This window comes from Aphelocoma coerulescens, chromosome 2 (genome assembly GCF_041296385.1).
Source record: "Aphelocoma coerulescens isolate FSJ_1873_10779 chromosome 2, UR_Acoe_1.0, whole genome shotgun sequence".
Taxonomy (NCBI): domain Eukaryota; kingdom Metazoa; phylum Chordata; class Aves; order Passeriformes; family Corvidae; genus Aphelocoma; species Aphelocoma coerulescens.
In genome coordinates this window covers 15,850,223-15,877,100 of record NC_091015.1, presented here as the reverse complement: position 1 = coordinate 15,877,100, position 26,878 = coordinate 15,850,223, and the positions used below count along the sequence as shown (strand labels likewise).

The window sequence follows — 26,878 nt, the reverse complement described above, 5'->3', positions numbered from 1 at the left end:
CTTTCCCATACTTACTTTTGACCATCATCCACTGTACAACAGGGGCTTTACCTGCTTGGTCTATGTGGTTGCAGTGCATGTTTCACAGTTGTGAGTAACCTGTAAGATGCTGTCTGGGGTTAAATCCACCCCTCAGTCGTGAGCCCCTCAGTATGTTGCATCTCTTTCCTGATGATGTGAGGCATCGTGAGCCCACTGAGCCAGAAATAATTCATGCTTCGGTAGCCCAACTCTTGGGTACAGAGAGCATCTGCATGACAGACTTTAGCAGTCAACTTCTCTACACTGGTAGTGATATCTTGCCATAATACAGCAGCCCAGATGGTTTTCCCTCTGCACTGCCAATTGGTCTTTTTCCATCTGTCCAGCCACCGCCACAGAGCATTTGCTACCATCCATGACTCATTGTAGAAGTAAAGTGTTGGCCATTTTGTCTCATTCAGTGATATCTAAAGCCAGCTGGAAGTGTGCTATAATCAATCAGCCAGGCTTTCATCTGTACAACCTGACTTGATCCACCTTATCCCTCAATAGCTTTTGTGGCTTGCCTCATGGGACTCAATACAACAGCTTTCCATATTTGATGTGTCCCTTCAATACAGCAGGAACCATCAGTGAAGAGACTATCACTTTTCATTTTCTTGTAGCTGATTATATGGTGTGGTCTTCTCAATACATGTCACCATTTCTTGCTCTTCTGATGATGATAGTTCAAAATTTTCACCTTTGGGCCAGTTTGTGATGAATTTCAAGATCCAAGGGCGATTGGGGTTTCCTGTTTTAATTTGCTGTGTTACCAACATGACCCACTTGCTCCACATACCATCACTGGCATCATGTGTGGAAGGGGCTTCCCCCTTGCACATCCAGCCCAGCAGTGGCAGTCAGGATGCCAGGAGTAGCTGTACTTTGGTGCCAGTCACTTCTGAAGCAGCTTGAAGCCCTTCATAAGTTGCCAGTATCTTTTTTTTTTGGTTGGGATGTAGCAGGCCTTGGATCTTTTGTATCCCTACTCCAGAACTCCAGGGGTTGTCCTTGAGTCTCCCCAGGTACTTCTTACCAGAGACTTCAGGAAGGACCATTCTCCCTGACTGCAGTGTGGAGCATGTTTTTCACATCTTGTTCTATGTTGACTGGCCCAAGGGCTACTGCATGATCCTGTTTTATTTTGTTCAAAAGCTTGTTGTTCGGAATCCTGCTTCAAGTTGTTCTTCCATGTTACATGATAGAGTGGCCTGACAGTCTGACTGTAATCTGGAATATGCATTCTCCAAAAACCCACAACACCTGGAAAAGCTTGTGCTTCCTCTTTGCTCACTGGTGGGGACATAGTTGCTATTTTGTTGACCACAACCATTGGACTTTGATCATGTCCGTCTTGCCATTTTACTCCTAAAAACTGAATTTCCTGGACAGGTCCCTTGACCTTACTTTGCTTTATGGCAAAATTTGCTTTCTGGATGATTTGGATTATCTTCTCCCTTTTCTCAAAAACTTCCTCTGCTGTGTTCCCCCATACAATGATGTCAACAATATACTGCAGGAGTTCTGGAGCCTCACCCTTTTCCGGTGCATTCTGGATCAGTCCATGGCAAACAGTGGAGCTGTGTTTGCTCCCTTGGGACAGTCGGTTCCAAGTATACTGCACACTCCTCAGGTAAAAGCAGACTGTGGTCTGCATTCTCCTGCCAAAGGAATGGAAGAAAATGTATTGGCAGTGTCAGTGGTGGCACCACTTCCCTGCCTTGGACTCCAGTTCACACTGAAGTTCAAGTATGTCTGGCACAGCAGCACTCAGTGATGGCGTGACTTCATTCAGGCCACAACAGTCCCCTCTCAATCTCCACTCTGCACTGGACTTAAACACTGGCTGTATGGGCTATTAAAGTGTTGTCTTGCTGACATTCCCTGGCTCTCCAGTTCACAGATCACATCATGGATGGGGGTCACAGAGTCCCAGCTGGTGTGGTATTGTCAACAGTGACTGTTGTGGTAGCAATTGGTACCTGTTGTTCTTCAGCTCTCAGCAATCCCAGAACAGAACAGTCCTCTGACAGACCAGGCAAGGTATTCAGCTGTCTAATTTCCTCTGTCTCTAAAGCACCTATCCCAAACGCCCAACAATGTCCTTTTGCGTCCTTGAAATACCCTCTGCAGAAGTCATCTGTGCCAAGGATGCATGGTGCTTCTGGGTCAGTGACAGTGGGGTAGTTTTGCCATTTATTCCAGATTCCAGCTCATTCACTTCAGCTTCCAGTACAGTCAGCTTTTGGGATCCTCCTGTCACCCCAGAAATACAGATGGATTCTGCCCCTACATACCTTGATGGCATCAGGGTACCTTGTGTGCTGGTGTCAGCTAAAGCCTTATACTCTTGTGGGTCTGATGTGCCAGACCATTGGATCCACAGAGTCCAATAGATCTGATTGTCCCTTTCCCCCGTCTGGTTGGGGGCAGGGCCCCTTTAGTGCTGGTCTCATTGCTCACTCCTTGTAAATATGAACTGGAGGTCCCTTCTAGAGGATTAGAAGTAACATCAGCTCTTCTATCTGAGGACTTGCCCACTGAAAACTGGAGTGGCATTTGTCCTTGAAGAAGTTCCTGTGACAGTTGTTCTGTTCAGCTCACATACCTGTACTGCTAGGGCAGAGGTGGAGTTTTCGCCCCACTTCCTCATGTTCTCTCTTTTGCTCACAGGAAAAACACAGGTTACTTTGTTGTGTGTATCTTCTCTCTTGAGCAGGGGGTTGCTTGCTCCCAGTAGCAGAGACTGGTCCACACTGGTGGGGTGTGGGACATTTCCTCACTGACTTTTTCAAGTCTGTCCACAGTCTTGGACAACCTCTACAGCCGAGGTGTGGGTCAAGATGGTCTTCATAGTGCTGGAGCTGGGTAGTCACACGAAGCACTGTTTGTTCTCTTCCTTTCATTAACATCAATGCCAGTGAGTTGGCATATGACAGTGGCATGCTCTGTACAAATTTCTGCTACGTGGATTGTGTACACTGGGCCTGATCTGAATCTACAGGAGACTGCTTGTTATTTGAATCTCTGTAGATTGCTTCCAGCACATCTGATTCAGGTACTGGATACCTTTTTTCCATGGCATTCTACTTACTGGGGTGCACTACTAGATTGTCCTTGAGAGAGTATCTTCCCTCCTGCATGACAGGAGTCATCTCCAGAGGCTGACAGTTTGTCTTCTTCCCAAACCCCTTGTCAATGCCCATGTCCCAGGACAGGGATCCCAGTTGCTTGGCTTCACTACCATCTGGTTTCATATCATGGGCCATGATACTCCAGCACTGGAGTAGCTAGGTCACCAGAGTCTCATTCCACTGGCAGCTGAAATCTTTCTGCGTATCTCACAGCTCACTCAGGGATAGGGACTGGGTGATTATCTTTGGCCCTTCCTCTCCCTGCTGTTGTGAGGGTTCTACTTCCTCTTCACCCCTCGCTAAGTGAACTGATTTGATCTTGGATTTCTTCTTCTGTATAGGGGTGACTGCTACTGGCTTGGGTTCTTCCACTGGTTCAGCTGCTGTTTGAGTGGTCTCAGTGCCTGTTGGTCTGTATTCTTCCTCTTCTCCCTGAGGGACTGTCTACTATTGAACTATGCCTGGTAAACAGTAGCCAGAGCCCAACACTGCAATAATCTGCTCCTCTCTGGAGTTGCAACAGCATTCTCCTTGGAAAATACTCTGTTCTTTATCAAAATCCTGTAGTTGTTCAGGGGTGAACTTCCAAACCATTGAAGCAGAAAATTTCCTCCCAAACTTGCCCATTTTCTCCCACATTTCATGCAACTCATGACAATTGACCCACAGGACAGACCTTCCTAGAAATCTCTCTCCTGACTCTAAATGTGGTGTGGGCCACGCTGACTGTAAACATGGTATAGACTGTACTGAGGAGACCGAGCAACGAGACCATGCTTTTCTTAACAACCAAAGGAAATCCGAAATTCTCAAAAGCTATTTTAACAGGCCTGAAAGAGGCAAAGGGCATAAAGAGCTGGGGAAAATCATCTGTCCCTGTTGCCCCACAGACTAGGTACGATTTAATGGGCTCCCAAAGGTAGACCCCAAGGGAAGGGTAAAAGAGCATTACTGAACACACATTCCAAATTACCCTCATTGCCCTTCGTGTTATCATGTCATAAACTGGTCTCCCACAGTACATCAACGCAGCAATCCTGATCCCTCTTTCCCTGCTCTGAAAAAGAACACCGTGGTGGGCACACAGGGCATACACAGGAATATATATACAGGGTTAGGTGCCACAACCCTGTGAACAGACCAAGCAACTCCCTGCCTAGTACGGCAAATGCTTAAATTGGTTTCAGACCGCTCTGGTCAGATCTGGTTATCTCAACCCTTTGTACCTCATTGGGCGCCATATAAGGCTTTTGAGGTTTATGATCGGTGTTCCCCAGTTTAGTGTTCCTGCTGAAACACTCCAAACCACGCACTGTTCATTCACTGCTCCCTCCCTCTCCCCTGTGACAGGCTGGAGAGGAGAATTGGAGGCACAAAAGGAAAAGATTATAGGTAGAGATAAGAAAAATTTACTGGAAACAGCAATGAAATGAGAAATCAACAGTAGCAGCAACAATATTAATAAAAGGGTGTACTAGACAGACAATTCACACACACAAAAAAAGCTCACCATGTGGGAACCTGCAGTATGTGAACCAGTACCATGCTACTCTGACTGAAAAACAGCTCCCTTCCCTGTGCCCCTGGCAGTGAAGTGCAGTGGTATAGAATAACCAACCCTTCTGGCTACTCCAAAAATCAACCCTATCCTGGTCAGAACCAGCACAGCTACTTAATATGAACAAGAAATACTGGAATTTCTACCAATATTTTTACAGGCGGTTTTTGGGGCAGAAACAGGTTTATAGTTTGTATTTCAGTAATAATAAATTAGATAATTTGTGTAATGCAGTGATGCTCTGAACAGTCATTTTACTCTGCATCCTCTATGATGTTAAGTAAGAGTTCTAATGTGAGGTACCTGTAGGTAGTCATGGTCATAGAGATGTATTCTTTTGTAACATTGAGTGTTTTGTTTTTGAGTTACACATCTCAGAAGATTGGAGTGTTAGCATTAGGCACTATCCTTGCTTTGTATCCTTTCTCTAGGTTTAATTGGGTGATTGTACAAACATACCTTTCACAGATACATTTTAACACACACTTAAATACCTGCAATAATACAGCTATGAAATAGTGTCTCCATACTGTCTGAAAGAAGTAACTAAACTGTATTGTGTCAGTGTAATTCAGCGTACATTTTTGTAGCATAAAAACTCAAACTAAAGTAGTTTTACAGACCTCATGGAATTCAGTGGTTTTGAGTGCCATGTTTTGAGTTCTGTTATAAAAGAAATAAGTGAATACCCAGGACTGGGTGGGTATAAGGTTTATTTTAACTGCATTGTTAGCTTGAGTTTGCCTTTGATTCAGTGTTTTCTGTTCAGAACTGCAGCATGGGTGAAAAGCACTTCCAGCTGTTTGGTATAGTGGTGTGGTTTGAGGGTCACGTATTTGCTTACATGAATAAATAATACACTAGTGAGTTGCTTCTTTACTTAAAATAACTTCATATTTAACTGTATCCAAGTCTGGATACATTAAATATGTTTTGAAATTAGTGCTGGCAGTTGCTCAGTATTTTTTTTTTTTTTTTTTTTTGAAATAAGGGTGTTTTGTTGTTTGGGGGTTTTTTAATGGTTGTTTTTCTGGTAAGGTTCTCAAAACTGTAGGGGGTAGCAGGCTTGTACACATGAGCACTAACGTGTCCCATTGTGCTTATTTCTCTTGCTTTTGTCTGCCAGTGTATCTTGATCTTATTTGGACTATGACAGATCCAAATTCAATTTAAACTTCACATGTTTTTTGTTTAGTATGGTTAAGATTCTTGTTTGTTAGATGTGTCTTGACCTACCGTTGTCTTAATGTTTACTTTGAACACAATAACATATGATTTTTTATGCAGTATTTTATAATAAAAACTTCTACTAATGACTTACTGTTTTAATAGGAGCTAATACCTAATCAGCTGTCCTAGTTCACATGTTACTGAAAACCATGCAGAAATTTTGTAACTGGTTTTTCTTTTTTTCTCTATCTTCAATCTTTGTAACCCTGTTTGTCCCTTTTTAAGTTGTTCTTAGGAAAACTCCTAGCCAAATGACCATGTCCCTTCACAGATACATTGCAACCAACCCTGAGGAGACTGTAACTAGATAAGGCCACATCTTTTTCAGAAGTTCACCTGAAACACCGAAATATGTCTTTGCATTCTGGCAAACTTTCAAATTTGGATTCTTCAGCACTTTTTTTCTGGTTCAGATTTCTCTGCTACTTGTCTGGAAAAAGTTTTCTGGAGTGCTTGTGACCTTTATAAGCTATTTATACTGTAGCAGCAGGGAAGCAGAAATCCTTTTCCCAGTAAGATTAGAAACCTCAGTGAAAAGATTTACACATCGTTACTCACTTCCATAATTTTTTATTTTTATTTTTTAGGGTTCTTCTCCAAATTAGTCTTGGAAATTGCAATTAAGGTTATTGGAATACAAAAGCTGTTAGAAATTCTGTAACATTTTATTCTTACGTAGTAAAACAAAATAAGACCTTTTCACTTCTTTACTAATAAAGTCAGCATCATCTTACTGACCATCTCTCCAAAGAAAAAAACAAAGCACACCCTTAAAGTAAAAGACCTTCCCAGCCTGTTTTCCCAATTCATTTAGATTTTTGCCTGAAATGTAGAATACTCAGGTTGACCTCTGCCTGGTTTGAGGTGGGTTTAAAATCCAGGTCTTCATTACTATGGGCAAACATCCTGCATGAGATCTTGGATCCATAGCTTTATGCTCTGCATCCAACTTCTTTGGTGCTATAGAGGTGTTAATCTTGACTGAATTTGGGGGCAGGGGTCTCTTGAGGGTTTAATGAGGATGAGAGAAGGGGGAGCTACGATTGAAATGTAATGGTCCAGGTTTCTTAAAGGAAGGATATTTTAAGTGACTGATGGTACACGTGTAGTAAGTTGGAATACTTTCATTTCAGAGATTTCTCACAGTATTGGAATGGAGGAGCAACTTTCTGTTAAGTGAAAGTCAAATTTAAAATTAATTAAATAACTTATATTAATCAGAACAAATTGCCATACAGTGTAACTGAATTTAAGTACTGTGTATTTCTGTGGATAAGAAATGGTAATATTTCCTAAAATGGTATTAATAAAATAAAGGATATGGGTCTTAATGCTTCAGGAGAAGTTGACAAGTTAAAAATCATTTATGGGCAGATAAATTTTTAGATGTTTTTCCACTCTGCTGTGGGGATGTTAATAGGACTGTTTTTACATTTCTAGTACAGCTCATTATCCTTTCTAAATCCTCAGCAATGTAGCTGGATTTTGTATGATAGACTTAAATTTTGTGGCTTCTTGTATTGGTCTCTTCATAAATGAAGCATGGCTTTTACCCTCCCCTCAAATTTGATACAGTAGCCGATATGTGAAATCCATGGGATATAAGGTCTTTGTTCCTAGTATATTTTCCAAAGAAAGATTGGAATCATAAGTAAAAATACAGAATATGAGTACAGGCACAGTAAAAGAAAAGATCAGTAAGGAATTTTTGGCCCACATTTGTTGTAAAAGCTAAGGAAAAAAATGTCCCATTTTTAATACTGGCTGCTTTTAATCCAGTATCTTGAAGTGGAATAGTTGCGTGTGTGTGGTCCTAATAAATATTAGGTTCAATAGCGTAAATTGCATTAGAAATCAGCTATCTTCAATTTTTGTTCTATTAATGTGTGTTTTTTTCTTAAAAATGATAGTTAGGCATTTGATCTTCTGAATTTAATATGAGTATTGTAGTAGTGAGTTGTCAGGTTATATTGGGGGAAATGAAAAACACTTTCTGTCTTCTGTTCAGAGTCTGCATCTGTGGACAAGTCTGTATCCCATTCTTGCACAACTCCTTCTACATCTTCTGCTTCTGGACTGAATCCAACTTCTGCGCCTGCTTCATCTGCTCCTACAGTTCCTGTTTCACCTGTCCCACAATCACCAATTCCTCCATTACTTCAGGACCCAAATCTCCTTCGACAGCTGCTGCCTGCTCTGCAAGCCACCTTGCAGCTTAATAATTCTAGCGTAGATATATCCAAAATCAATGAAGGTAAGGATTCTTTCAAGTTCATGTAATCTGGCGTTTACATACGTTAGTATATTATTGGATACCAGGCTGTACTAAATGAAAGCCTTATTTTAAATGAGAAGTGAATAAATGAATCCCTAGGTAATGTGGGGATTTTTGTGTTGTTTTTTTTTTTTTTCTGTTAAACCTTCTCAACATTTAAAGTTTTAAAATTAATAAATGTTGATGTACACGAGCAATCTGTTTGAGACTGGTGACTTAATCGCTGTATCAGCATTTGTCTGTTGCACAAAATTTTGTTAGAGCTCTTTGTTCTTTTGTTTCGTGCACTGTTCTTTGTTTTCTGTAGTTTGTGCTGCTGTTCTATTAACGTGTGTTGCAAATACTGAAACTTCTAGGGATTCTTAAATCTTGTTGCCTAACAACTTTTTTCTTTAGCGTAACAAGTTATCCTCTCTGAATAAAGGTGGCATGTCAGTAACTTTGCTAGCCAGTTAAATTTTGTACATGTAATCAGTGTGTCCCTTTTTTTGTTTTTGTCACATAGGCTTAGTTTGTTAGAAGTGAGTTTATCACTTACCTATAGTGCCTTTTGCTGCAAGAACGGGTAGAGTTGATGCATTTTGAATGCAGTTTTATCTAATGTGTCTGCACGTGGCAGGTTATCGATGAAGTGGTGTAGGAGTTTTTGTTTGCTTCTTGTGCACAGATCACTGACTTCAATAGGAAGTAAAACATTTACATGTAGTGCTGAGACTTAATTATCTTCAACTTTTTGAAAGTGCTAATCAAGTAAGTGAAAATATGTACAAAATACTCTGTACTCTGTACCTTGCAATTATTTATCAGAAAAAGCTGTCAATTGCTTCCTTTTAATCAGCAAATATTCTATCTTCATTCAGTACTAATAGGTGAGTAGGTCACTGGTTTCTTTTTCCTGTGCAGGGAGAAGCCTTTAACACTGTAGTGCACTAGGCTGGGCTGAAGAAAGGAGTGTAATGGTTGGTTGTGTTGAAATATGAAAGGTCCAGTCAACTCCAATTGTATTTTATTAAAAAGCTACCCAGTGAAATTTCTAGTAGTTTTCTGTTGCCATATCTGAGCAGCAGATGTGTATGTCTTGGAGCAAGAGTGTTCAGAATTGTCTGATGGCATGAGGGCCTCCCTGGCTGTGTCCCCATGGGCAGAGTGACTTCACCTTGCACAGCAGGGCTGCCCTTACTGTGCATGTGATTCAGAGTTACTCTGTGCTTGTGCTGGTGAGTCACTTTTTTCAGGAGTGTGCATGGGTGGCATGTATGTTCAGGAAGTATCCCACAGAGCCTGCAGACCTTTTTGGAAAGGTTGGTTCAGAAGCTCATAGTTCAGGGTCTCATCATCTCATACTTAAAAGATACTCTTCCTGTATTGTGCAGTTTTAAAATGGTTAAAAGTGATTGATTTTCTTTTTTTTACTGGGGGGGATGACATGGGACAGTTAAGCCCAGAACAGATATGAGTTTTTTTATTAGGAAGAAGAAATGCAGATTTTTAACTTGAAAGATATTTTTTTTTGTCTTGATCAGGAAGTCTGCCTCCCATCTCTTTTAGTGAGTTAAAGTGATTCTGCTTTTTGCTTTTTTTAAAAAATATTGTAGTGTAAAAAAACTTCACACACATTCTACTTAGTACAGTAGCAAATTGAACAAATTTTCTGTTGATGTTTAGAAGAATTATTTCTGATTCATAAGGTCAAGCTGAAGAGTTAAAGTTATTTTTTAAAATAATTTTTTCTAAGTGTATGTCGCAAAGTTAAAACTACTAAATAAAGGACTTGCTAGACATTCCAAGTCATCTTGAAATCAAGTAACTGAAAAACAGTTCAGGTGAATCATCGGTCACGGTAGATATGGGAAATAAATCTGAGAGAAAATGTAGCTTAAATGTAATCATCCAGTTGGAACAGTTTAAAGTGGTGTTCTAGAATTGTCAGTAAAATGGAATGTTTGTTTTCAGTTCTAACAGCAGCTGTGACACAAGCCTCTCTGCAGTCTATACTCCATAAAATTCTTACTGCTGGACCATCTGCTTTCAATATCACCTCCCTAATTTCTCAAGCTGCACAACTGTCTACGCAAGGTATTCAGAGTCTTTTTTTCACTTACATCAATTTGTTAGCAGTGTTTTAAAAAGGCTGATACAGTTGAAAGTTGTAGAATCTCTCTTGTCGTGTCTTTGGCCACGCAGTGTGGAGTGTTGAATGACTTTTTTCTGAACATAGGATAAAAAATTGTTACTGAGGAGCAGGCACCTGACACACAACTAAGTAAATATGCTTCTCTGTCTCACCTTTTGGGATTTTCTTTGTATGTTAGCTAATTCTCTATGAGTAACGTGAAACTTCTGTGAGACCCTCTCAATTTATTCTGGACCTGAATAGGTGTTACTTAATGTTCAGTATAAAACACAGCTCTTCCTTGCTTTAACACCCATCTTGTAGTACTGTGTTACTGTGGCTCTTGGGGGAGGCTTTAAATTCTTAAAAGAAAGTTTGCTCTGTCTGGTGGGGGATTTTTTTTTTTCATCTTCCAGGCAAGATATTCTTTCAGGTGTTTTCAGTATGTTCTGGCTTATAACTTAATAAAAAAACTTTGAAACTTAAGTTTAGAAACTTAAACCAAAACAGTAAATGCAGTCATCTTACTGAGTAGGTAAGCAGTACTAATTCTAATTTTTAACCATGGGTAGGGAACTGTTGGTATACACCTAGAATGGGTGAATAGCTTTCTAAATAAACTATTCAGATATTCTTTTGGTTAAATCAAGTTGAGTGCTCTAAAATAGGAGTCAGAAATGATTCAGTCTCTTCGTGTGTTAAAAGCATTTCCTAATAGCTTCTTCTCTTTCTCCCTCCCCTGAAGTTTTAGAACTGGGGAGTTTGGGGAAGATACAATTCCTTAACTAGCATTGTTGTTGAACTTTTGATTGTTCTAGTTGTTCACAGTGAACATGTTTGTATATCATCTAACATAGCATACTCCAAAGTACCAAAAGAAAGTAATTCACATTTAAGATAGGACATTGTTTTATTAAAAGCAATTTTTTTTCCTTTACAGCTCAGCCATCTAATCAGTCTCCAATGTCTTTAACATCTGATGCCTCATCGCCAAGATCATATGTGTCTCCAAGGATAAGCACGCCGCAGACTAACACTGTTCCACTTAAACCTTTGATGACTACGCCACCAGTATCATCCCAGCAGAAGGTAAGCTCCTTTTGATTTGTGCCATATTGTAGTAAGAAACCATTATACATAAAATTAAGTATTGCTCCTATATATCCATGTGCTAGCAGTTATATATAGGATGATAAAATATATATGTTATCTTTCCCAATAGAAACAAACAACTGGAAACAGCTACTTGACTGTATTTTGGCAGTGCAGCTCCAGCATGAAATCTAGTTTACTTTTCTTGAAGAAATTCTTATGCTGGCTTCAGATGCTGTCTGGAGATATTACCAAGGCATCAGTATTTTAGCGTATTGAAATAGAAACAAAAACATACTTCAAAGGCAACAGCTGATACAATTCTCTAGGCTTACCCAGTAAAAGATGTTTAGAATAGGAGAGAACTTCTTGGGGCAATTAACTGGATGTAGTTTCAGATTTGGTTTGGAAGTGTGCTAGGTGTTTACAGATCAATACCATAATGTCCCTTTCCCTTCCTGCCCCCCGACCTCTGTTGATTCAGAATTCCTTCACTGGATCAGTGACTAGGAAATGTAAATTGAAGCTAACCTATAAACTCCTAAGGTTCTTCCTAAGAAGCATGACTCTAGACTTCGGGGTGAGACACCCCCACCTTTCTCAAATCTGTGTTCTCTGTCACTACCCCTGCTTAGCTAAAATGTCTTTTTCTCAATTTTCTGCTCACAAGTGAACCTCTTATGCCTTGAAGTTCTTTGAGGAATACTTTTATCTTCAGGAGAACATATTGCATTTGTCATCATAGTCAAAATGCCTCATTTGTTTTCATCTGTTTCCATGGGTACAAAGAAAACCAAGTGATTCTCCCAGTTACTTGTGATGGACAACGATACAATGAATTGCAAAAGCTTCATGTGTGTACCAGTACTGGTTGGTACCTTGGTTTCTGCCCCTGGATTACATCCTGAATCTGTGTGTTCACATCCCATAGCTAGGTGATAAGTAATGAAATTATCAAACAGCAGTGTTCAGATATTTGGCACTTCCAAATCCTGAGATATGAAAAAGACTCTTCTTAAGTTGTTTACTGTCAGTAACTGGAAGTCGATCTGTTATGGTCTCTACAACCCAGAGATTGTTAGTTAGTTCCAGAGTAACAAATTTTGGTCCAGCAGCAGATACTTTGCCAGTTCAGTAGGGAAAGAACTGTCTTGATAGTTCTCATATTTGTGTAACTCAGTTCCGTGAGATGGGAACTTAGGTGGTAATAGCTCCAGTGTGAGCATGTCTGTTTAGTAGCCCATCAGATATGTCACTCAGGCAAGCCTGTCCAGTTGTAGAGTTTGAGGGAAATGATGCCTAATCAAGATGTGGTGCTGTGCCAGGACGCACTTGGTTTTAGAGCACAGGCCCATGGGCTTAGGGAAGACAAAGCTGAACTAGCCCTGTGCAAGCAGAGCTCAGTGCCAGATGCACAGATATTTGGGCTGGCTGTGGGACTAGTGTAGTGCCATTGGCACAGTGCTGTTGGTTAGGACCACTTGAGTATGTCAGTACTGCTTTCAGACTTGAACTGATGTGTCTGCCTGCAGGTGTGCTGTGTGCATGTAGCAGCTTGGGGGTCCCAGACTCCAGGAGCCTGGGTGTCACGTTTTGCCTTTTAGCTGTGCCTGTATTGTGTGATCAGAAACTCTTCTGAATTTCTGCAAAATTGCTGTGTAAAGCACTTCACACAGACCTGTCAAGCGCAGTGAGAATGTTGCTGTTGGTTGGTTGGTTTGTTCTTTTAATTTATTTAGCCCTTATTATTTTTCTGTTTCTGATATATGTATTTACAGTCTTTGAAACACTTGGAAAACATGGAGTAGTTGAGAGGCTTTGTGATTCATTTATCTCACAAATCCCACTTTTTCTTCATGGTTCTTTTTTTTTTTTTTACCAGCCAAGGAGCTGGTTACTTTTCCAGTTTGACTCTGCAGCGTGATTCCATTATTGCTGATGGACTTTGCTTTTGAAATTGTTCCTTCTGTTTGAACAGCCTTGATGGTTAATGTCTGCTCACAGGCTGAGCAAAATGCAGGCATTAATAGCAAAGTTCTTCATGTCATACATATCATAAAGGTACTCATGTAGTGTGTTCTCATAAATCAGTTTTATGAACTGCTACTGTTTCACCCCCCTCAACTATATAATTCTGTTTATTTCAACAGCAGAGGGATCTTAGAGTGATCTTGCTTTATCTTTTTTGTACCATGGGCTTTTCATGTGCTACTCAGACTTTCTTAGTATATGTCTATTAATCTAAAAACCAGAACACATTTTCATTTTGATGGTAATTTTAAAAGGTGAGTTTTCCTCTTAGACATATAAGAGTTTGAATTTGCATTAAGATACCCTGTGTATTTAAATGAATCAAGTTATGTATTGGGTTTACATTAGCAGATAGTGTCTGACTTGCCATTTATGGCTTGTTTCACAGAAGTCTGTTTCTGAAATAGAGAATTTCTGGATGTTCAGGTGACAGTTAGTAATCTACACTAATTTGAAGTCAGCAAATGCAGGCAGGCTGGATGATTTGGGTTTTTTGTCTTTATGGATCCCTAGAAGCCATTTTTTCTTCGCTCCCTCCCTTTTCTCTTAAAATTATTAATTTGATTTTGTAGAGTGGGAGATAAATTTTGAAGCTGAACCTCTCTTGTACATACTTTAAATTAACTGAGGTACACAATGTATTGGGCAAGACGAAGTATATGCAGTATTTTCTGTAACTTAGACATTGCTGTGTTCCCAAACTTCTCATCCTGTCATACCTCAGAAATTCACAGAAAAGACTGTATCTTACTGCTGGTGTCTTAATACCTTGTGTTGAATGTATACTACAAAGGAAAAGCAAGAAGCTACTGGGGACTATTTTTTTAGTCACTTGTGAGTTTAGAACTTAGAGAAAAGGGAGCAGCAAACTGATAAATATGCTTTAGATTTTATTTTCCATTTCTGATAGAGATGTTTTAATATGCTTGTGATATAATTATGTTCTTAACACTGTGTAGTGTATTTTCAAGTAGGGAACTCTTAAATTTGTACGTGAAGATTTTGTTTGGGTAGTGAACAACTCTTCTGAGGTTGAAAATGAGCTCAGTGCTCAGATGGAAGATACAGTCAAATAATATTGAGTTGAACTGTTTTGCCTACTAAGCTTGCAATATTTTGACAAGTCACATGGATCTAAATTTGCTTCTGTTATGTCTGTTAAGTACTCCATTTTAGTAAAAAAATCCTTTCTGTCACAGCTGTGGAACTAGAGTTTTTGGTTTTTTTTTAAACACCTTGTGAAAAGAATAAAACTTGTGTCAACAAAATACCTTGTATCAAAAAAAACCCCACAGGTGTTGAAATTGTAATTTCCTTGGTTTTCACTGGTTCTTACACTTATTCTTTACTGTGGAGGAAATCTAATGAAATTTTGAACTTTCCAGGTTGCTACTCCAGGTGTTAAACAAGGACCAGCTTCCCAGGCAGCACCTCAGCAGCCAGTAATAGCTGACAAGCAGGCGGGTCATGAACCTGCCTCTCCACGAAGTCTTCAGCGTTCAAGGTATATTGAAATGCTTCTCTGTTCTGTCCTTAGCTTTTTATCTGGATTCAGTGTGTGTTGTATATGCTGCAGTTAGTGGACTCTTCTTCGGCCTGTTTTTTGAACATACGATTTAACTGCTGCTACTGAGATGATGCAGCTAATGTGGTAGATTCCCCGTTTTTGGGATAACCATTAGACTTCATTCTCACAGAAGCAAAATGGAACTCATAGTTGTGCTCTGTCACCCTGGTGACAATTTTACAAGTGATTCCTTGTATTCTGATTTCAGAGTTTGGAGTTGCTGTCTCTGTGCAGTTATGGAATCTGTGATTTGCTAAGTTAGATATTTGTAGTGTCTTGCTGTTGTGTAATTTGATTTCTAAATTAGTGTGATTTTTTTGGTCTGTCAGGTGATTTTGCTGCTCTAAAGAAAAACATAAAAAATTAAGTAAGCTTCACAAATACCTTCCCTTGGTCAGACTTTTTTGTCAACATTGCAACTTATTCAGATGTTGCATGATGCGAACATTTAACCATTGATTTACAAGGTGGGTTTAGAATCTGTATCTTGTTTGAAATTTTTCTTTCAGGAAGGTGGACTCTTCATAGTGTCGGATGCTCTGCATTTTGTCATACTGGTTCCAGGGGCTGTAACCAAGTATGTGTCGTGAGATCCTTTTGTGATGGAGTCCTGGTATAGAACTGTGGCAGGAAGAGGTTGCAGGTTGACTTTTTTAGAAGTTCTGTAAATCTACAATTCTTAATAGCTGGATTTTTAGAGTGGTTGAATAAGGTGTGTGGTATGGTATTAAAAAAGCAACCAAAAAACCAAACCCCAGTACTCTTTCATTGTCAGCATACCTGAAGCTACATGGTAGTGCCTTCCAGATCATAAAATAATGAGGTCCTTTTATCTGTCCTTCTGGGACTAATAACAAAGGGGACCTTTGTTTTCTTTGTTGGTTTTGGCTGTTTTTATGGGGAGAAAGGAGATACTTTGTGTTCTGAGTTTTTTGCGGGGACTGGGTTATCTGTTGTGTGCTTGTTAGTCCTGTCCGAGAAGCTGGCTTTACTGGAGACCCTGCAGTATTGACCAGTTTGAGGGTACAAAGAGAAGCAAGTCAGGAGTTTTGAGTTTTTAATGTAGGCTATTTTACAGACACTTGATTTCTACAAACATTTGTTATCTTTGTCAGATTACAAACCTATAACTCATTTATCTCTGAGGAGAATAAAGGCAAAGTGTCCAGCTCTCCTCTCTAGTAATTATGGATGGTGCTATTTAAATCTTTCTGAATTACTGTACCAGAGATAAAATTACACTCTGCACCAAGCCAGGCTTTTTATGAGGAGTGGTGAGGTTTTGGGGGACCGCTCTCAGTCACATGCCCTTTTGATCTTTGCTCATCACCCTTTCCCCACAGGAAATCTTTCTGAGAAAGATAGTCATTCTTGGAAACATTTACCATGGCTTGGAGTCTGTGTGAGTCGATACTGGTGGGCATTTGGCCTACTAGTTCATACCTCACCCTCCCTTGTGTTACATTACTTTTTTTCTCTGGCATGACCCTTACCTACAGCAAATTTAGAGATCTGCTGTCCCTCTGCAAACTATTGCTCCATTTGGCATTAGTGTTTTGGTGGAGGAAGCTGAGTTTGCCCCAGCACTACTGAAGCAGGTGTGTTGTGCAGTCAGCACAGTCCCGTGGCTGAGGGGGAGGCAGTGCAGGTGGCAGTGTGCAGGCCAGGATGAAAGATCCTGAGACAATGTTAGTATTGTTCAGTATCCTGTATCTCTCAAATTAATATATGTTTGCAGCTCTGGTGTATTGTGCATCATGAGTTCATGTGATTCAGTTTGCTTTGGAAGTGTCTTACGCGCAAAAAGTGGAAGATTAAGGAATAGGTGACTTGTAAAACCTGTGTGACTGTTATTCTCTTCTCCTGAGTGCAGTGGGGTTGAATGAAAGTGGGCCAGCTCAGATATTGATTTACTTACCTGCAAAAGATTTGCTGTGTCCAGGCAGTATGTCTGAATTGATGTGGAACAGATTATTCCTTTGTAGGTGAAAGCAGTTGGTTGGATTGGGAATTGCTCTTGGGAGCTAATGTCCTTTACTTTTATAGGAGTGAAAAACAACTTAGCAACCTGAACTATGGACAGATGGTCCAAAATCTTTTGGACTCTGTGAATTAAGGTTTCATTTTTCTCCAGCTTAAATACAGATTAATTGAGCAGAAGTTAGTCACATCTACATTTCCTTGGCTCATTAGAAGTTTTAAGTAAATGGAGGTAAAATTATTTTTGACTTGTTGAGGTGGAAACGCTGTGTACGAAAAACTGAGTAGCTATTGCTGGCTTTAAAGGAGTGAACATTTTAGCCATTTAAGTTGGGAAATTAACACAATGTGGACATACAGTGAGTCTGTCTGTTAGAGATTATTCCAATTATGGCTGCTTTAAAAATGAAACTTAATGAGTGCTTCCATAGTTATTAGTTTCATCGGGTTGGTAGTTTCTTTTTGTTTTCAGAAAGGACTAGGAACATTTTTCCTTTACCTTGGAGAAGAGCTGGGAAGAGAGGTATTTCATTCAATTTTTTATAGGTTGTAAGGTTTTTTTTGTTTGTAGTAGTGTATTTCAGAACCATCCTGTTCTCATACCCTTGTTACAGATATTTTTGCCTCTCTGGGGGCATTCTGTTACTTGTGGCATAGTCAGTCTTTAACTCAGCTGAGGCAGGTATTTGCCTTTAGTGAAGCATTTAAAAATACTGTGGTAGTTTGGAACCGTCATTGCTGCATTCGTAGCTCCCCCTGCTGCTAACACAGCAGTGCCTAGGATATTTTGTGACGGTATGTTTTAGTCATAATTAAGATACAACTTTTATTTTTGAGAAGCCCACAGATTTTATTTATTTATTTTCTTGAAACATTTCTGATGTGTTAGAGTGATTTTTACTGATGAAGTAGGAGTAGAAGACAGGCTGATAAATGAAGAGGAAGCAAATCATAGGGGGAGCCTTAATTCTAGTAGAACTAATGAGTAAATAAGGTTATGCCTGAATTCTACTTAGTTAATAAAAGTAGGCTTTCTCTACACCATCACTATGCTGATGCTAAATGAATACATTGAAACTTAGAATAATGTAGTTTGGAAGGGAATTGTAGTTATGATCTACTTAGGTCCCAACTTAGAGTACGACTGGCAAGTTTGAATTGCTAAGGGCATTATATAGGTGGTTCTTTTTAATATCTCAGAATATCTTCTTCTAATGTTTGATTACCTTTATGGTGATTTTTTTTCCATGTCTAATTAGAATTTTCCTTGTTGCAACTGGTCTTTGCACCTTGTGCAATTGCTGTGCATCTCTGAAAAGAGTCTGTCTGTTCTCCCCAAAAGTAGTAAAAATCTGTAAAAAGATCCCTCAATCCCTTTCCCCTCAGCCTTCTCTTTTCCAGACTGAATAAACTTTTAGCTTCTCCTGATACAGCATGTGCTTCAGCCTCTTAGTCATCTTTGTAGTCCTCTGCCACATTCCTTTGCTATAGCAGTTTAATTCTTGTCCAGTTTTAGGCTTCCCACTATGCAGTGCTCCAGATACTGTGACTCTCTCAAGCTCTGAAGAGAGGGCAGGAATTGCTTTTTTTATAGGGGAAGTGCTTCAGCCCTCTCCTCGACTTGGTGGCTCTCATCTGGCTTCGTTTCAGCAGGTCCATGTCAAACATCCAGTTTGTTGGCTGTGATTCTTACTACTGTAATTCTTTGCAAGTGTGAGTTGATTAGGATAAATGTTTGGGCATTGGACTAGAGAGATAGTAGCATCTTGTAAGGATGTTTTCAGTCTTCAAGGGGACCAACAGATTAGGTTAGGTGATGAATCAAGAGTCTTTTAAAATTTGATTCTCCTTCCTAATACTTTCTTCTTGCCTGCAAGTGATACAAAGTTTTAAGAAATAGACTGAAATTATGGCCTATGTTGAAAAGCTTCTGCCAGTGGGAGAGTTGTTAGGTATTTACACAATTAGTGCTACTATTTCTCAGTATGTGTAGTGCCAAAGAAAATCATAAATGTGATGTACCATCACTGTTATGCTGAGTATGTCCCAGTAAAGCAGTCAAGTTTGGTGGCTACACACCAAGTGGAAACACACTTCTCCTCTGATATTTCTGTTCTTCTGAGTACATTAAGTGAAGACATACAATATGACAAAACCTCCTAGGTTGTGTTTTGACATGAGTAGTAAACTCCTCAAATCCCATATGGCTCTAGTTTCAGATCAGGACATCAGGCATTGTTTTTAATGATTATTGTGGCAAACCTCTGTTGAATAAACCTGTTTGACTCCCATCTGATACCTCATTACTGAAAATCTTCGGTTTGCAGCTGTTTGAAGGAAGAACATACATGTATATTCTCTATCCAACACCATCTAGGTACTGTGTACATCTCTTGAACAGCTCTCAGAATTAAAAACCAGACAAACACAAAACCCAATTAAACAACAAAAAAAACCCCTGTTACATTGTAGCACACAAACATTGCAATAAAAGTTAGAAGCTTGTAGAAAAGTGGCAGAGGTTTGGTCTACCAGAAGTATTTACTTGTGGTTTGAACACTTTATGTTATTTTTGTGCCTGGAAGCAATGGATTTTTAGTGTTCATTTTTCTATAGGTTCAGATACGTTTTTAAATGCTGACTTGCTTTTTTTAATTCTTTCTTCTAGTAGTCAAAGAAGTCCGTCACCAGGTCCAAATCATACCTCTAGCAGCAGTGCATCAAACTCAACACCTGCACCACAGAATACATCTGTACGACCCACATGTTCATTAACACCTACGCTAGCAGCACACTTCAATGAAAACCTTATAAAGCACGTTCAAGGCTGGCCTGCAGATCACGCAGAAAAGCAGGTGAGTACTCCTTTGCTCTGTTCCCTGTGAGAATGCATAACGTGTAGCTTAAAATTTGGGTTTCTTACTCAGGTTGCTTTTTCTAGGAATCAGAAGTATTTTTAAAAGCCCCAAACCCTGATGCTTGTCCTTAGCCAGAAGAGAGGAAAGAGAGATTAGGCCAGACCTGCAGGTTTTACGTGTGTTTGCCTTTCAGCAGCTGGGGATTTTCAGTCTCATTTGGAAGTCTCAGTGTTTTTGAAATTCCCTCAGATGAGTGGCTATCCTCATAACTATTTTCTTACTGCCGAAGTTCTGTTGAAATTTGCAAAGAACATAGATTTCAACATATTTTTAAATAATGATATTTTTGTTAATGTGTAAAATGTTATAAATTCGGTACAGAGTTCAACTGAGATTACTCCACAGTTTTAGTTACTGACTTGTTAGTTCTAAAAAAAGTGAAAAAGAGACTCTACCTTGTTTGTAAATTGATTTAGAGTACTCGGACTGAATCTGGGCTATTTTTACATAATGGGACATCCAGTAGAACTGCCATCCATAAATTATAGCTAGTTGCATGAAACCTGTTGTGTTGTAGTAATACAAGGAAACTGGATGCATGTCAGCTGCTTGGAATGTATTACTCAAAGGAACTGTATTGGTTATTGAATCTAGTTCAGTTCTTTTCACAGGCAGCCCTATCTGTTGCAGTCTGTTTGGGATAGTAATCTTACCTAGCCTATTTACTTTGGTCTTTTGAAGAGTGGTTGTATGCTGGCACAAACCTACACTGGAGACTTCTGGGTAGTAACTTGCAAGACTGAGACTCTGTTAGGATTCTTGCTTCTTTTCATTAAATTTTTAAAATCAGGTTTAAGACATTACCAACCTGTACTGAGCCAAACACTGAGCCGTTGTTGTGGAGTGTCTTTAAGAAAATGATGCAGTACAGGCAGTTATCTATGGCACTGGCCCATAGTTTTGAAAGTATTATTTTCACTGTGTACTGAATTGACAAGTGATCACAAGTCATCTTAATATAGAAAACAGATTTATGCAGTGCATAGGTTTTGGGGATTTTTTCCTTTGTTGATAATAAAGAGATCAAAAAACTCAGCTAATGCTAGGCAGTCATTTACTCAGTTGGGTACTTTGTGCTACATGCTGTGTCGTCCTGTCTGCTATTTCAGATGATTTCACGTGATAGTGTTGTTTATAGACCAATTTTGAATACTAGCACTTGAGGCACTTAAGTGAGATATTTGATATAAAAGAAAAAGTGAATGAAAGTACGGGTGCAGTACATAGTGAAGAAGATAAGATAGATCAAAGTGGAGAGACTAAAAATGCAGTGTCTTGGTTTCTTCAGATAGCTGTCAGTGTAACTTGAAATTAGGGCAGAAGAGCACATGCCAGAGTAAACTGAAAAATAAATAAGTAAATAAATTAGAAGAGCCAGGACAGGTATGTGCTAAAGCAGTCAGACTTGAAGAAATATTCTGTGCAGTAGTATAGCTAAAACATTCTTGAACTACAGCAGTTACATCACAGAACTCATAAAAAGCACTTAACATGGGAAACTGAAAAACAATTCAGTAACTGGAGTTGTGCAGGGAAGACATGGGAAATTATATCCTACTGGAGACCAGGGTACTCCTGGATGTTCACAAACTCCAGAGAAAAACTCTTCTAATATAGGAAATTAGAACACAAAATGTTGCTTTGAACTGGAGAAATGCCAGAGGTTGATGAAGATTTGTGCTAAATAACATTATTTTTGGGAATGAAAAATTAAGCATACGAGTACCTAAGCAGATGTGGATGAATCCCAGTAGGCAGCTAAGCACCACACAGCCACTTGCTTGCTCTGCCCCAGCAGGATAGGGGAAGCAATTAGGAAAAAGTGAGAAAACTCATGAGTTGAGGTGTAGGCAGGTTAAAGAGTAAAAGAGGGTGGGGGAAAGTGATGCAAAACCAGTCACTACCAGCCAGCCAATGCCAAGCCAAGCCATGGCAACCACTGGAAAAGTGCCCCCCAGGTTTACTGCTGCGCATGACACATTGTGTGGACTGGAATATCCCTGAGGTCAGTTTGGGTCAGCTGTCCCATTTTTGTTCCCTCCCCACCTGTTGTCCACCCATAGCGTGTTTGCGCGGTGGAGAGGGGGTTTAGAGAGAGAAAGGGAGAAACCCTTGATGCTGTGTAGGCTCTGCTTAGGAATAGCTAAAACACTATTGTGTTGTCAAGCACTGGCTTGGTCATAGATTCAGAACATGGCACCATGTGGACTGCTATGAAGAGAATTTATTCCACCCCAGCCAGACCCAGTGTAGCAGAGGATAACATTGCTAAACAGTAATGCTGCAGGGAAGGCTGTATTTGAAACAATTTTTCCATGTGCCATTTGCAAGAAGTCCTGTTCCTTATTGCAGTGTAATGCACAGGGCCTCAGTAATTATACTGTTCTCCTTGGTGCTGTTGAGGAGTTCTCTGGAGTCATATCCAGTTCAGTGATGAGACTTTGAGAAATGCACAGATTGGGAATTGGATAGGTCATGCCCGTTAAATTTACGCTTCTGCTTGTCTCTGGCTGACTAAGTGGGGGCATTAAAGTAATGGAGTTTGTCTGGAAGAGAACACCTGAAGAGGGTTGCAAAGGTTTTTTTGTCATGTACAAGGTAGCTGGAAAGAAGATGGCATTCAGTAATTTTTCTCACTAAGGCCTGATTAGTTGGGAAATTTAAGTCTGCCATTGAAATATGATGGAGACTTTGAACTACTTGAACAAATTACTTGGAAACTCGGAGCCCTGTCATCTACTGTCTTTCAAGATGGTCGGGTAGACATTTGTTAGGATCAAGAAAGTCTAAACTATCCCTGCCTTAGCTTAGACCTCAGTTGGGCAGCTTCTGGGCAGCAGTGTTATTTCTGATGTGAAATGGGCTTTGTAGAGAACTTAATGTGTTTCTGATTGAATACTCCCTTCTGAAATTAGAGTGCTTTGCTATTTCAAGATACCTCCAGCAATTCTCTGGCTACTGCGAGTTGTTTCCAATGCATTCAAAAACCTAACCTTTATGTGTAACCACTGCAGGCATCAAGATTACGTGAAGAAGCCCATAACATGGGAAGTGTGCATATGTCAGAAATTTGTACTGAATTAAAGAATTTAAGGTCTTTAGTTCGAGTATGTGAAATTCAAGCAACTTTGCGTGAGCAAAGGTAAGTGTGTGCTCTGTGCATATCTTGAGTTTTCAAGGTGTTACTAGAACTTCATTCTGGCATTATTTTGCATGAGTTCTGTTCAGTGATGACTTTGTAAGTACACCAGTACTTGCCATGTTTGCAAGCTGCCTTTCTTCCCTGTGTACATTCTACCTGTTTCCCTCCACTAAATAGAGCCAGATAGCAATTTCTGTATTTTTAATTGGATAGAAAAGAAATACACTTGCAAATACATTAGTGCATTACAAGAAACTTATAAACTCACAGGATTTCAGCATGCTTCTAGAGAATCTGTGCATACATAGTGCATGGATCACGTTAGGTACACATCTGCAGAGTTTTTCCTGATCTGAAACACTACAGTTTGTATGAGAGATTCAATAGGTCTAAAGCCAGAGCAAGTATGAACAGGTGTAATTAACATCACAAGCTAAGGAAAAATTAATGTTTGCTAATAGCAAAGTAGACTTTGCTTCTTAAGTCAGTGATAGCCGGTGTCTTGTGTATCCCTGAAGCAATACACAGCCACACTTCTGAATACTTTTGTGCAAGATTGGAAACTGTAATCTTAAAATACATGCTCAAAATTTTCACCAGTAGTCATGGTCCTGAATCTACTTTCATACTCAGTTTCTGTTTTCCATGATGTTATCCCAACTATAAGTCACACTACAGTTTGAGTACAGTGCTTCTGATTTACTGTTTGAAGCCACCTTAATGGCGTTGCATGCTGTTAAAATAGCTGCATTTATTCTAGAAGCTTTTGCATTTTGGCAGTTCGTGAAACAATCCTTTAGAAGTAGGCTATAATATATTTGTAAACCTTTCCTGATCAAGAATTGAAAATACACATTTTTTCTGAAGCTTTATTTTGTAACTTCACTACATGAATGATTTCTGTAGTATATTTAATGAACTACTTGGTTTCATACAGTTTTTATTTCCTAAGGTGTCTTTTGTCTCTGAGTTCACATTTGATCTGAAATAAAATGTGAAATATCATTGTTCAGCTCATTAAATAGCACCTTGTTTCTTGTACACTTTGTATCCTTAAACTGTCAATGGATAATTATTATTATGATTTTGAGCCTATAGTAACATGTATCTTTTATTTCTGCTGCAATCCCAAAGATGTGGAATACAAGGCATAAGTAACCAAGTTGATGGGGGAGGCTTTCGCAAAGGATGGGATTATCAAAATCAATACATTTAAATGATTATGCTATTTCTGTACTTTTGCACAGAAGAGTACTACTTAAATTTCTTCTAAGAAGGAACTTCATCTCTAGACAAAGCACATACATTGTTTGAATCATAACTGACAGCATGTGAAAAGGCACTTTTCACTGACTGATACATTTTATATGCCCATGCCTTGAAGTTAAATGTTATCTTTTCAGTGTATCTTAATAATTTTTCACCTACTTTTCAGTAAAAAATTCATTTTTAATGAACTGGGCACATATTTTTTAAGTGTTCCACAGAAGTCTGCTGAATTGATGCTTTCTCTGCATTGATTAAAGTTCCTTCAGATTTCACAGAATATTTATATAAAACCTAAACTCTCCCTGAGTATTTTCTTACTTCTCTGACATATTTGCATTACGTTCAGCATCATGAAAAGTCGTTGAGAAGTGTTCATTAAAAATTTTGGGAAACGGGCCTGTAAACCAAATGTTTGTTAGTTGCAGTAATTGCTTATGTCAGTTCAGTAGAAGAAGAAAAAATGTATAAAAAGTTGTAAGCATTATCATTTATTTCTAAGCAAGGTGTAGTTACAACTTTTTTTTCTTAGATGCCCTTTAATGGTGCCTCAAATATTTTTGATATTGGAGCTTTCCATAACTAGAGACTACCACTAGCCACAGAACCAAATACTAAAAACAGCGTTGCCTAGAAGGAAACTCACTCATTTAAAAACAATTGAGCACTTCAGGTTGTTTTACAGTCTGGAAAACTGCATGACACAGGCATAATGCTGTTCTCCAGATTATTCAGTTACTTGGCTTACTTGCCAGTGTCCTGCTTTTTCTGGGAGCTACATTCAAGTGAAGAGCAGACCTAAATATAACTGCGTAACAGTCATAATAGAAATAGAGCAACTTAGTTTTTTGAACTAAAGTGTCAAACACACCAAGCCTTTGTGTATCTGCATATGGTTGTAGGTTGTTGAACAGATTGGGAATTAACTTAATATCTGAATTTTTTAATGGAGCTAAGGAACTTGGTATCTTTCACTGAAATTGTAGAAGTACTTGTGTAGAGGCTTATTTAATACATCTGTATAATGAAAATTATTATACTAATTTATTTATTTTCTCTTGCAGGATACTATTTTTGAGGCAACAAATTAAAGAACTTGAAAAGCTAAAGAATCAGAATTCCTTCATGGTGTGAAAAGTTGTAAACAATTGCACATGGTTTTGAGTACAGGAACTATTAAACTGATGCCCAGTCTTAACACTTTTGAGCTGCATTTGAGTAGACTTTGGACCGTTGAGCTGGGCAGAAAAAAAAAGTTGACATGGGGAAGGGGACAGGAGGGAGTCAAATTCAGGGGAAAGATACAAGAATGATTTGTAAAACCCTTGAAATGTAGATTTCTTGTAGATGTATTCTTCACGTTGTAAATATATTTTGTAGAGTGAAGCCATGGGAAGCCATGTGTATCAGAGCTTAGACATCCAAAACTAATCAATGCTGAGGTGGCTAAATACCTAGCCTCTTACATGTAAACCTGTCTGCAAAATTAGCTTTCTTTTTTTTTTTTTTCTTTCTTTTTATTTTGTTTTTGGTTGTTTTTTTGGTTTTTTTTTTGGTTGGTTTTTTTTAGTTAATTTATCAGTCAGAAATTTTTCATTTCCTAAAATTCAATGCAAGCGCCAGGCGATCTGTGTCTAAGGCTGCAACAGTTTGGGCAATGTACAAAATACCATGAAACAACTGTTTCCACACTTGCACCGAGTCGAGAGCAGTGCTTCTCCATTTCTGTTTTACAGAGAAATGTTTTTCATCTTCTGTGTTCCATTTCCCCATGAAATCCTAAATCTGATTTTATCAGCTTTTTAATGCTTCTAATTTTCTCTTTTCTTAAGGCACTGTTGCTATGGCACTTTTTCTATAATCTTTTCATTCCTGTGTACAGTAGCTTAAAATTGCAGTGATTGAGCATAACCCACTTGTTTGTATAAATTATTGAAACGTATTTCCATTTGCACCCTGTAAGAATGGACTTATAGTACTGCTGGGCATGTGTGCTGAAAGTACATTACTTGCTCAAATATAAGGAAATAGCCCAATGAACATGTTAACATGGTTGTGGGAGGGGAAAGAGGAAAAAAAAGCTAGTCAGATGTGAATTGTATCTGTTGTAATAAACATGTTAAAGCAAAGAAACACTGGTTTTCATTTCCTTTGGTCAACACATTAAAATTTGGTCTTTTTGGGGATTCTTTATTAGAACTGTTCTTGTTGAACATTTTTGTACTTAAATAATTCCTCAAGGGAGGTTTTGTTTAAAACTTGTAAACAGGAAAATATGTATAAAATATTTAAGGAAATATAAAATTCAACAGGAATGATTTAAGACACCTTCCCCAACAGTTGTCATATGTTAACTCCTGGTTTACCTGTCTTGATATTATGACATTTCATTTCGAAGGATGTTTGTGTTGTAGCTAACTGTTTAAGTCTGGTGCTGACTGCTGTTCTTAACCATCACAAAACGCTGAATTTGTGTAATTGGAGCAACTCACCGTTTGAAAATGGTGGAAAAGCTCAGCTTTGTATATTGTTTCCTAAAGTATATTAA

General features: G+C 38.9%; 1 protein-coding gene across 2 annotated transcripts in view; it reads left to right on the top strand.

The window, feature by feature from the left end:
- Positions 1-26,463, top strand: part of WAC (WW domain containing adaptor with coiled-coil) — a 58,343-nt gene extending 31,880 nt beyond the window's left edge. For both annotated transcript variants that reach the window (XM_069006567.1, XM_069006566.1), the window contains exons 8-14: positions 7,955-8,200; positions 10,175-10,297; positions 11,275-11,423; positions 14,843-14,961; positions 19,673-19,859; positions 22,937-23,064; positions 25,395-26,463. In XM_069006567.1, coding sequence (XP_068862668.1) covers positions 7,955-8,200; positions 10,175-10,297; positions 11,275-11,423; positions 14,843-14,961; positions 19,673-19,859; positions 22,937-23,064; positions 25,395-25,464 — 1,022 coding nt within the window. In that variant the 3' untranslated portion in view covers positions 25,465-26,463. The remainder of the gene's footprint in view (positions 1-7,954; positions 8,201-10,174; positions 10,298-11,274; positions 11,424-14,842; positions 14,962-19,672; positions 19,860-22,936; positions 23,065-25,394) is intronic.
- Positions 26,464-26,878: the final 415 nt, after the last annotated feature.